The sequence below is a fragment of the Rousettus aegyptiacus genome, unplaced genomic scaffold, assembly GCF_014176215.1.
Source record: "Rousettus aegyptiacus isolate mRouAeg1 unplaced genomic scaffold, mRouAeg1.p scaffold_m13_p_11, whole genome shotgun sequence".
In the NCBI taxonomy this organism is placed as follows: Eukaryota; Metazoa; Chordata; class Mammalia; order Chiroptera; family Pteropodidae; genus Rousettus; species Rousettus aegyptiacus.
In genome coordinates, this window is record NW_023416286.1 from 58,240,268 (window position 1) to 58,253,094 (window position 12,827).

At 39.9% G+C, this 12,827-nt stretch overlaps 1 protein-coding gene across 1 annotated transcript in view; it reads right to left on the reverse strand.

The window, feature by feature from the left end:
- Nucleotides 1-12,827, reverse strand: part of FARP1 (FERM, ARH/RhoGEF and pleckstrin domain protein 1) — a 265,054-nt gene that overhangs the window by 82,249 nt on the left and 169,978 nt on the right. Inside the window, exon 3 of the mRNA XM_016123131.2 lies at nucleotides 12,270-12,374. Within this exon, the coding sequence (XP_015978617.1) occupies nucleotides 12,270-12,374 (105 nt within the window). The remainder of the gene's footprint in view (nucleotides 1-12,269; nucleotides 12,375-12,827) is intronic.

The following is a 12,827-nucleotide window of genomic DNA, read 5'->3' on the forward strand; positions in this document are numbered from 1 at the left end:
AGAAACAAGTTCCAGATGAGTGAAAAAGGCAACAACAGCACCATAATCTTTCCTCTGCCGACTGCGGACATCTCTAGAAGGAAGCAACCATAATAATGTATCTCTTCCCCTACACTCACCCCTTCGGCCAAGCCACATATCCCTGTTCTCCAAAACCATGCTGCTGGTTTCCAGCGCACACCTACACATCCACATTACCTGACTGCTGCTAAGGGGTTTCGTTAAAATGAATGGACTTCTAGAAATCTCATTCCCAGTCAGTAGAGCTCACTGAATCAAGACACTTCCCATGCTGGGATTTGAAGGCCTAGACTGAGTTTGCTGGGGCCATCATGGCAAAGTACCATAGATGAGGTGGGTATGGACAACGGAGATTTCTTTCCTCACAGTTCTGGAGGCTCGAGGTGTTGCAGGCTTGGTTTCTCCTAAGGCCTCTCCCCTTGGCTTGCAGCTGGCCACCTCCTGGCTGTGTCCCCACATGATCTTCCCTCTGTGTACACATGGCCCTGCTGTTTCTCAGGTATCTCCATATTTCTTCTTCTTAAAATGATTCCAGTCAGACTGGATTAGATCCTACTCTAATGGGCTCGTTTGAACTCCATCACCTCTTTAAAGGCCCTATCTTCAAGTACAGTTACATCCTGGGGTACTGGGTATTAGAGCTTAAACATACGAATTCTGGGGGCATGCAATCCAACCCATAAAAGCGAGCTTCCAAAATTTGATTTTGACACAGCTTCCCAATCCCATCTTCCCCTGCTTCCCTACATTTTAGTCAGGCTCCCTATTTTCCTCCGATCCCGTTAATATTACTTTCCTCCTTTGAAATGTGTTTTCTACACTGAACTACTGTTAGGTGAGAAGAAATGCCTTAATGCTTAGGTATTAAAAGCAAGGCAAGATGAATCCCTGTTCCCAAAGCCATTCTTGTCTTTCCCTAAACATCTTTTGTTCTATTATTTTGGTGAGTGACATTTTGGGTGGCTTTTATAGGCAACTGAAATATATGAAGTATTTTGAAAAGAGTCTCATTAGAAGAGTCAGTTACTTGATATCCAGAAGGAGTCCAGGAAGAGACTATATCTTGAGCACCTACTGTGTTGCCAGGCACTGGATAGGAGCTTTTTACATTCTCACTAAATATTCATAACAATGTGGTCATTTTACAAAGGAAGGAAGCCAAACTCAGAAAGCTTATTTAAGTCACACGGCTGGGATTTAACATCAAGTCCATTTGACTCCAAATCTCTGCTTTTTCTGTAACACAATATCTTGCCCTTCCAAAAGCTAAAGGGCTCAAGAGATGCTCAACTCTCATCTTCATGTTTAAAACTGCATATAACAAAAATCTTCATCAACTGGAACATACATAGGAACCAGATAAAATAGGTTATAGAAAATTATCTAGTATCTAGAATTCATTACTACAAATTAGTCTTTCTTCAGGCTCCTAAAAGAAATAAATTTTTTTTTGAAATTTTTTGGTAATAATTTGTTTGAATGTAATTTTTCATATTAGTCTTAATTATTTTATCAATTTTACATTTGGTTATATTTAAAAGATATGTTAAGTGTGACTTTAAAAAAAAATCTATTGCGATTTCTGATTCTGGTCAAACTAGAGTGAAAGGGACCAAAAAATGAAAAAAAATATATAATGCAACAGATCTGAAGACTTAGGACAGACACCAGGCAATGAGAAATAGTGATTCCTGAGAGATAGAATAATTACAATCCTCACAGCTGCCCCAGCCTTCTCCTTTGAGTAAGTTTCTAAACCGTAGTGCAGGGAAGAAAAACCTGGCAAAATGCATGTGTTGAAGAGAAGGGGCTGAGAGAGCAGGGGACACCAAGGTAGTGAGATATCACAGGAGAGTACCAGAGTAGAAGGCTCTTCCCAGAAAGAGTATGTAGGAGAGCACAGAGGGTTACCCTTGAGTAACCAGCTGAATGCTGATCAATGCATGCTTGTGAGGAAAGCACACAAGATTGGGAAAAAGAACTATTGAAAAGATTAGAGGTGACAGTGCCTGATGTTCACACAAGGCCAGGAAAACGATCTACTCTAACCAGCCAGAAAGAAAGTCCTCATGATTCATGGGTGTTGGGAAGAGCAGTGGTCTCCAACCTTTTTGGTACCAGGGACCAGTGCTTTTATGAGAATCTAATGCCTGATGATCTGAGGTGGAGCTGAGGCAGTGATGCTTGAGCTGAGGAGTAGCTGCAAATACAGATGAAGCTTTGCTCGCTTGCCCACTGCTCACCTCCTGCTGGGTGGCCCGGTTCCTAACAGGCCATAGATTGGTACTGGTCCACAGCCTGGGGGTTGGGGACCTCTGGGATAGAGTACCTAAGGGTAATCCCTCAGCAGTGGGGAATAACTTACGCAGAATTTACATCATGTCAGGCCCACCTAACAAGTCTTAAAAGATCTGAAAGGCCTAAATTGTTTCCAAATAACTTAACTGCATCCCAGAACACTCAGATTTATAAGAATACAAAATATTTCAGCATTCGACAAGGTAAAATTCACAATATATGATATCCGCTAAAAAAAATTCAATAGGCATAAAGAGGAGAATATGTTCAAAAAAATCAAATCTAGTTAGAACTGACATGTTTGACAGAATTAGTATAGGACATGAAGACAATTACAATTATATTTCCTATGTTGAAAAGACTGAGATAAGTAAAATATATTTTAAAAAGACCCAAACTGAACTTCTAGAGATGAAAACTACATTGTGTGAGATAAAAATTTTTTTTAAAAAACTGGATGAAATTAGAGACTAATTAGTATCAAATTAGAAACTGAAGAAACACTAATGAACTTGAAGACCTAGCAATAAAAGCAATCCAATATGAAATAGAAAAATTATCAAAAGATTAACAAAGAAGCAGAGAACTGTAGAACTATTTTAGGCAGCCGAAAAGTGGGAGTCTCAAAGGAGAAGAGATGGCAGGGGAGGAACAAAGGAGAGTAGAGTATTAAAAGAAAGAGCTGAAATTTTTCTAAATTTGATAAAAATTATAAATTCACAGATCCAAGAACCTCAGCAAATCCCAAGCATAATCTGAAGAAAACTTCAAAGATAAAGATGACAGTAAGTTTCTTGTCAGAAACAATGCAAAAGAATGCAGTGAAGCAAAACATTTAAAGTGAAGAAAACAATTCATGTTAAAATTTGGCGCCCAGGAAAAAAAAAGTCTTTTGAAAAGGAAAGCAAAATAAAGACTCCTACAGATGTATGAAAGTTTTGAGAGAATTCATCAACAGAGCTACATAACAAGAAATGTTAAAGAAAGTCCTTCAAGCAGAAAGAAAATATCACATGGAAATCTGTGTCTACAAAAATGAATGAGGAACACCAAAATGTCAATTTATGACATGTTTTAAAGATTAGTTACATCTCTACAAAAGACAACAAAAATAATAATAGTATGGGATTCATGACTCATATAAAAGAAAACTGTATGACAACAATAGCAAAAAGGTCAGAAATGGGAAAATGGAAGTATATACTATTTTAAGTTTTTATACTGTATGTGAAGTAGCATCATATAACTTGAAGGCAGGCTCTGATAAATTAAAGATGTATACTACAAACCCCAAAGCAATCATTAAAGTTACAAATGAAAGAGTTACGGTTTATAAGCCAACAAAGAAAGTAAAGTGGAATCATCGAGATATCCTATTAATCAAAAGGAAGGCAGAAAAAAGGACCAAAGAATGGATAAAATAGAAAACAAACAGCCAGATGACTGATTTGATCTATATCATTAAATGCAAATGGTCTAAACATTCCCAATTAAAAATCAGACTGGACTAAAGGTAACTAACTGTATGCTGTCTGGAAGAAATGCACTGCGAATATAAAGACACAAATAAGTAAAAAGGACAGGGAAGAAAAAAGGTATATCATGCTAACAATAACAACTTTTAAAAACTAATGTGGCTATATTTGGATCAGACAATCAGAATCAAAGATATCACCAGAGATAAAGAAGGTAATTTCTTAATAATGAAGAAGTCAATCAAGAGGATATAAAAATCTTAAATATTTACACACTTAAAAACAGAACTTTAAAATATATGAAGCAAAAACTGATGAAACTGCAAGGAGAAATAGACAAATCCACAATTACAGGTTGAGATTTTAACCCTTCTCTCTAGCCGTGGGAAGGCCAGCCCCTCCCCAGTCAGCAAGGCCCCAGACGCCAGAACAACAAGAAAATATCAAGAATACCGAAAACAAGAAAATACTGAAGGAAAAGATCATTGGTTGCTAGGGGCTTAGAGGGGAGGCAGGAATGGATATGTGGAACACAGGGGTTTTTTTTTAGGGCTGTAAAGCTATTCTTTATGATATTTTAATGGTACATGCATGTCATTGTACATCTGTCAAAACCTACAGAATGTACAACACAAAAAAATGGACCCTCAGGTAAACCTTGTACTATAATAATCATGTATTAATACAGGCTCATCGATTAAAATGTACATATCATACTTATGCAAAACGTTAACAGAAGACACAGTATGTTTTGAGGGAGGGCAGTATATGGGACATCTCTGTACTTTCTACTCAGTTTTTCTTTAAACCTAAAAGTTCTCTAAAAATTAAAGTCTATTAATTAAAAAAAACCAAAATGGAAATGAAAACCACGTATCTTTCTTCCAGCTTGAGAAAAGAACATTATCCATAGCTCTATTTTCCCAGAGATCTGTCCTTCGCCCACACTCTCTGCTCAAGGAGAGCTTTGCCTCCTCTGGGACCTGCCCTGTCGACATTGCCACTGTCGATCAAAGCACAGTGCGGCTCTGTATGGTGACCGAGCCATTCTACAGTCTCACCTCTGCTGGCTTCCCACACTTTAACCTGTCCTTGGTTCAACAACACTCTCATGCTTTATATCTGGTACAGTCAGCAAAGAGTCCCACCTGGCCTCAGATGTCTGAAGTCAGACCCCCCAGGAAGAAATGAGGTCAGGAGGCTGCAACTACACATAGCTGAAGGAAGTCCGTCTGACCCTAGTGGGGATGGGAAACCACCTGTCATCCCAAGTACCATGCTTTTTGTGACCTCAAGCCTCTAAGAATCACGCCTGCTGCTATGGATGAAACTGTGCCCCTCGAGAATTCCTATGTCGAAGTCTTAACTCCCAGTGTGACTATATCTGAAGACAGGGTCTTTAAAATGTAATCAAGATTTAATAAGGTCATAAAGATGGGTCCCTGATCCAATAGGATGGTGTCCTTATAAAAAGAGGAAGAGATATTTTCCCCTCCCTCTGCCTGTCCCCATCCCTCTCATCTGTGTGAGGACACAGTGAGAAGGTGGCCATCTATAGGCCAGAAAGAAGGTCCTTACCAGAATCTGACCATGCTGGTACCCTGATCTCAGACTTCCAGCCTCTAATACTGTGAGAAATAAACGTCTTTTGTTCAAGCCACCCAGTATTTTGTTACGGCAGCCCAAGCTAAGACGCCTATCAATAACAAAACTTTTCTCCTGGCATGGAGAATATAAAATGAACAAAAAGATGACAATCTTCTTCCTGAGATTTACCAATATCTATTTATTAGAAATCAAATTTGCTTTATCAGGTCACTAAGCAATGTAAGGCTTTACTTGAAGATGGGTGGGCCGGCCTCATTGGTTTCTGAGCTGGAATGGCAAGGACAAAATACAGCAGATAACTGAGTGCATACTAAGTATCAGGAATTCTGCTGAACTCATGACTGTAGAGTATCTGAATTAATCCTGATAACTTTGCAAAATCGTCACTTATTAATCTTAGTTCAGGATCCACCCAGCTGCTAAAGGACAGAGCAAATGTTTAAACAGGTGTACAGGCCACAATGCAGAGCTTTCCCCACTATCCTCAGTGGGCCAATGAGGTAAATCTCATTCATGTACCCGTTTCTGCCACAGAGATGCATGCAGCTCTTTGTGGTGGGAAATGGGAGGGAGGCAGCCAAGGGAAGCAGAGAGTACTTAAACTGGCTGAGACAGGCCTGTATGTGAATCCTGGTTATCAATCTGGTTACACAGTACCTTATCGAGTATTGGGCAACTGACTTCTTTGTATTTGCTCACTGTAAAATGTAGATTATAAAACGCTTACCTCAGGGAAATATTATAAGCAGGGGTTGGCAAACTAAGGCCCATGAGCCAAATCCAGCCTATCACGTGTGGATACAGCCTGAGAGCAAAGACTGACTTTTATGTTTTTAAGTGGTTGGAAAAAAAAAAAAAATCAAAGGAAAAAATTACATTTCATGACATGCAAAAAATCTTATGAAATTCAAATATCCAAGCCCATAAGTAAAGTTTCATTGCAATACAATCAAGCTCATTTATTTACATATTGTCTATTTCTGCTTTTGTGCTGTAGTGGCAGAGTTGAATAGTTGCCGTAAAGACAGTACTGCCTGCAAAGCCCAACATATTTACCATTGGTTTTTGCTGCCCCCCTAAGAAGAAGAAGAAATGAGACGCATTCAGGTTAACAGCAGAGTCCATGGCACACACAAACTCAAGGACAGTTAGCTCTCTGAGCTTACCCCAATGGCGATCTAATATCTTCCCGGCCTTTTTCCAGCTTTCGGACTTTAGGTACAAATGGCTGGCATAGTAAATACAGGGTCTTGGTTCCTGGGATCAATTAAATAGTGTTTCAACCACAGAAAGCCCAATCAATTTCTTAAGAGCTGATGAAAAGACACCTCTGCTCCTGTGGGAGCAATCTCACGGGGATGGCTGCCTGGACTTAAGGCCAGCAGCAGGCCAAATGTGCATGTAAACACAGCAGTTACCTCCATTAATGGACAAGCCACAGAACAAGTCTAGTTAAGGGTAGAGCATAATTGATTATTTACTAGTTATCTCTAGTTTACTTCCAAACTTGAGAAACACATTCTAGATCATGGAAGGTGCTAGTTCCCCCCTTAAGCTTTTCCAAACCCTTACTATGCAGAATGCCCTACTGTGGGCTATTTACATGACAGAAATGATAAGGAGGGCAGGGGAAGGGCTAATTCAAGTTGCCTGACTTGCTGCCTAGGGACAGAGGTCCACGACCTTGTGTGTCAGGGCCTGTGTGGGACAATTAGTTTTCCCACATCTTATCCACAGATAAATGGGCAAAAAGCAGTTGTGACAGCCCACGTTTGGGCACTTTAAGACCAACCATACTTGTTCTTGGTTTGTCAGATATATGAGCAGCTCCCACATAAAGCTTGGCAAAGGTAATAATCACAATGATACTATTAAAAATTAACCACAACGACACACTCACGTTCACTGCAGCATTATTCATAACCACCAAGGGGAAGAAGCAACTTGAGTGCTCATCAGATGAATGGACAAGCAGAATGTGGTATATCCAAACAATGGAATGCTATTCGGTCTTAAAAAGAAAGCCCTGTCATATCCTACAAGATGGATGAACCTCGAGGACAACTGATCCAAGTGAAATAAGCCAGTCACAAAAAGACAAATCCTGCATGATCCCACTTGTATGAGGTCTGTAAAGTAGCCAAACTCATAGGAACAGAAAGTAGAACGGGGGTTGCCAGAGGCTAGGAGGAAGAAGGAAGGTGTTGTTTGTTGTTTGACGGGTATGGAGTTTGTTTTGCAAGATGAAGTTTTAGAAATCTGTTGCACAACAATGTGAATATACTTTCCTGTACTTATGCATATAGTTAACATTCCTATTATATACTCAAAAATAATTAAGATGGCAGATTTCATGTTTGCTGTTTCTGACCATAGTAAAAAATAAATAAATAATGATGATGAGAATAACAGTTTCCATAACTAACACTTTCTGAACACTTTACTAGGCCCTAGACGTGGGGTAACATGCTGATAGATATTATCATGTTTGATCCTTTCAAAAGCTCCCAAAAAGTGGGCACTAATGTCCCCATTGCAGCCAGGAGCAAAGCGAGGCTCTATAGGGGCCACCACCTGCCCTGGTCACACTTTGAGGGCTGGCGCCCTGACTGCAGAGTTGCTTTTGTCCACAGCTGCAATGTCCCACTGCTTGTCCAGAAAGCCAGCGTTTTGACCGAATCTGGGAAGGGGACAGAAACTATATGACACAAATCTTAAATATTCAAGCACCTTTACTAAGAGCAGAGGTGAAAATCCAGCTAGAGTGTATTATTTTCCCACATGACTGGCTCTGACTCAGTTCATCCAATCGAGACTTGTCCTTGGCTTTTCCGAAACAGATTCTGTCAGCCAGCCTCTAGGTGCTTTATGGGCCATATTTTTGCCCCCATGTGCTTTTATTTCACTGTGTTTGTTGAAGTTTTACATATATATATATATATATAAATTTTATATGCGCACATATGCATATAAAATGCACATTTATAAATGTACGGTGCACTTAATTTTTATAAACTGACTGTATCCAGATCAAGAAACAGAACATGGCCAGGACCCCAGAAGATCTCCTAGTACCCATCTCCAGTCACTTACACTGTCTACCTAACATCACACATCGATTTTGTCAAAACAACTTATTTTTAAATTTTTATGAAATTAGCTCTCAGGTTGGGATTTCATATTTGACAGAAAGCAAAATACCGAGATATATATGGTCAGAATGGGATGATGATTGAGAGCATGGGCTTGTACTTAGACAGATTTGAACTTGAATCTCGGCTCTATCATTTCCTGGCTGTGTGTCTTTGTGACTTAACTTAAGCCTTAGCTTCCTCATCAGAAAAGGGGTATATAGTGGGCCTGTCTGGAATGAATGAAATACTGTAAGTAAACTCAATATGATGCCTTGCACAGAGTTGTTACTCTCTAGAGCAGGTGTTGGCAAACTATGGTTTCCTGTATTATAAAGTTTTATTGGAACAAAGCCACATCCATTCATTTACATATTGTCTATGGCTGCTTCTGCACTACAAAAGCAACAGAGACCCATGACCATTAGGCCTATGTATAGTATTTACTATCTGGCCCCTAACAAAGAAAGTTTGCTGATTCCTGCTTTAGAATGTGGGCCATGTTCACTGTTGTGTCCACAATGACGAGGACCATGTGGCTCATGATAAACACTCCTGTGGTGGCTTTTATTCGTATTATGTGCAACAAATAAACGCCTATCTCTTTAAGTCATCATTATTGGGTTTTCTGTATTTTGAAGTTGAGCAGATTTCTAAACAGTATTGTAAAGGATGCAGTGAAATTCTAAAAATCAAGCCTGATAAAACCAAAGAAGTCAGCCCTGTAGGTACCCAGAAAGATCAACAGATTGTGAATTCTAGCAAAGAGAAGCACCTACGATTAACAAAAAAGGCACTGAATTTGGGGTCAGAAGACGATCTTTAGAATCCTAGCTCTGCCAGTAGCTAGTTGGTTGACCCAGATTCCAAACAATTCTCAGAATCTTAGTATCCTCACCGCTGCTGATTTATGGTTTAGAAAGGCAACTCCGGCTGGATCAGAACAGGGCAAGATTCAAGTCAGAAGAACCATTAGGACCTTGCAGTAGTTCAGTCTCGATTAGAAATAATGAGATAAGATGTCTTCAAGTATTTTGAGAATAATTATTATAACAAAATAAGTTTATAAAACAATGTTCCATAGAACTTGCTACATCATATTGAAATTATTTGTTTCCTTATCTCCATTACTAGACTGTGCACTTCTAATGAATGGAAACCATAATTACTTCTTGGGGTCACTTTATATCACATGTTTTCTAGAGTATAAAGTGTGATGACTGACACTTTGTAGGTGCAAGATAATTCTTAGATGAATACATGCACATGGGAGTAGGTTTTGGCCCATCTCTGTTCATTTGCCACAATAGAAAAATGACTGGGAGCCAGGGAGCCTTAGATTTAACTTAAGCACTAGAAAATGGTCAAGAGTATTTGGAGGTAGGAATACACTGAGAAAACACAATTTGCACCTATTTTTAGGTACGTGACAGATTCACTCATCTACCACCTACCCGCCCCTTGCTTGCAATGCTTTATTCCCTTGCCCTGTGATGTCTCTCTCTCCTATCTGTACCTCCTCTAAGGGTTCTTCCTTCTCTATGCATCCCTTAAATACTGGTGTTCCAGTCTTGCCTCGTTCTTTTCACTCTCATCCAATTTCAGAGCTTCAATTAATATTAAAATAATCATCAGAATTTCAGCTCAGATCTCTTTCCTGTGCTCCAGGAGATACATCTACTTGTACTGCCTGCTGGACGTCCCCACTGCAATGTCTACTGATAATGCCAACTGCTCCTGCCTGGGCTTGAGCTCACTGTCTTCACCTCTTCATGGATATGCTCGGAAACTTTCCATCTCCAGTGACTGGCACTATTGTCCACCCAGATGGCAAAGTGAGAAACCCCAGCTCCCCTGAGCCCTCTTTCCCCAACAAACCCATCCATTCAATCATCTCCTTAACCACTCCTCCTTGGTCTCTTGAATTCATCCACCTCCCTCTAGCCCCCACCTCAATTTTCCCTCACTGCCATCCAGCACCATCTCCTGCCTGAAATACTGCAAGATCCTGACAGCTTTCCTTATTCCAGTCTTGTCTTATTCCGGTACAGCTACAGTTCTCCTTCTAAACTACACATCACATCGTATCACGTTCCCTTTAAAACACATTCAACAGCTACTCAAACACATTAGCTTGGTACTGAACTGTGCCATCCAAGTCAATAGCTGCCGGGTTCGTGCGACTGACTACTGAGCACTTGAAATACGGTTGGTCTGAATTCAGAGGGGCTGTGTCAAATGCATACCACTCAAAGACTTACAGTGAAAAAAACGTAAAATATCTTATTCATAGTTTTTGATATTGATTATATGCTGAAATGATGTTTTTGGATACATTAAATTTAATATACTTTTAAATTAATTTCGCTTTTTAAACTATGTTTAACAAGTGCTAGAAAATTTGAAATTCGATCTGTGGCTCATTTTATATTTCTATTATGTGGCAATGGTATAAAAAAATCCTATGAGATCTGGTTCCCTGCTTCCCTTTCAACTTCCTGTCTCTCGCTTCCTTCCCAAGAACCTCCCTATGCTCTTACACCCACCTTCCCTCTACGCTCCAGCCTGTATGCATGTTCCTGAATAGATAGACCGCTTGCTTTCTGCTCTTTGTACATGGAGGGCCACCTCTCCCCAGAATACTTTATTAGGTCGACTCCTTCTGGTCTCGTGGGACTCAGTTTCACAACACCCGGGAAGGACATTCTGAACACAAATGTTGTTTGTTGGCTCCACTGCTCAATGCCCCCTGGCTGCAGTGGGGCACATGTTACATGCCCTGTACTGGCCACTAACTAAACTTGACACCCCACCTGAATTATACGCTTTCTGCATCTTGCTATTATTTGATCTCCAGTGCAGTTGCTACCAAAAGTTCTAGGTATTCAGCATGTACTCAATGGAAGAATAAACAGAAATATAGTCAAATTTATAGCCTAAAAGGGTGTTTAGCAACAGGTAGGTTCACATACAGCTTAAAAATATCATCAGCCAAGAGATACATAACAGCAAGCTTTGTTCTAAATGGAGTTCAAATCAGTGAAATCTTTTTAAAGAACAATCTAACATATTCAGCAAACTTTAAAATGGTTGAACCCATGAATTAAGCAATTCCATGACTTTGGATCTGAACTACTGAAACACTTGAGTATTTGCCATCAGTGCAAACAAAATTTACTAGTATGTTGTTCCCTGTAGCATCATTTGTAATAGCAAATGACTGGGAACAACCTTAGTATCTAATCATTTATACTAGAGGTTGTAGGTTATGGCATATCCATTCAGCGAAATAGCATGAAATTGTAAAAAAGAAGTACACTCTTTATGTGCTGAAAAGGAGAAATCTTCATGATACATTAATGGGAGAGGGGAGGGAAAGTATGGGATACTGCGTATTGTCACGTAATAATAGTGTATTTAAAAAATGATGTGTGCATATACGTATACACAGATTTTTATCAGAAAGATACACAAGAAACTGTTAATGGTGGTCCCTCGAGGGAGCAATAAGAGAAATGGGTAAATGAAACCCCATCTTCATTGTGTATTTTCTTTGAATCTGCTAACACTGTGCACAACTACTTCCAAAAAAAAAAAAAAAAAGATTTAAAAGGGCTTTCAAGGTGTTTTTCCTCTATACATTTCTGTATGGTCAAGGCAAGGTCCCAAATTACTCCCTCCCTTTTCCCTAGTCAAATAGATAGTAAAAGTAGCAACATCACTTAACATCACCTACCGTGATCTTTTTGTGGTCAGGAAACTCGAGGCCAAAATAGTCACCTTCCACGAGGTTGAGGTGGTTGCAAACTGCATCCAGCAACACTTTCCCTGGGGCTCTTTGCTGGGAACAGAAACAACAGCAGTTACGCCCTCGGAGACAGGCAGGGATGAAAACAGACCACAGCTTCCACTACAGGAAGCCCCTACACTGTAGTCTTCAGGTCCTCTGCAGCTCGCCACCACCCTCCCAGGCACCCTGACTACCAGCCTCGTGCACACCGCTGGGAGCCCTTCTTCTGCTGTTCTCACACTTAGGTGAGGACCTCTGCCATTTCTCCCTACCCTGATCCTGGGCACTACCCCCTTTTTAAAAATACCTCATTTTTTTCTTAGAGCAGTTTTAGGTTTATAAAAAACTGAGCACAAAGTAGAGAGTTCCTAGATACAGCTCCCCAGCACACATACAGTGTCCCGTTATTAATGTTTTGCATTAGTGGGGTATAGTTGCTGTAATTATTGAACCGATATTGATACATTATTATCACTCAAAGTCCACTGTTTACATTAGGGTTCA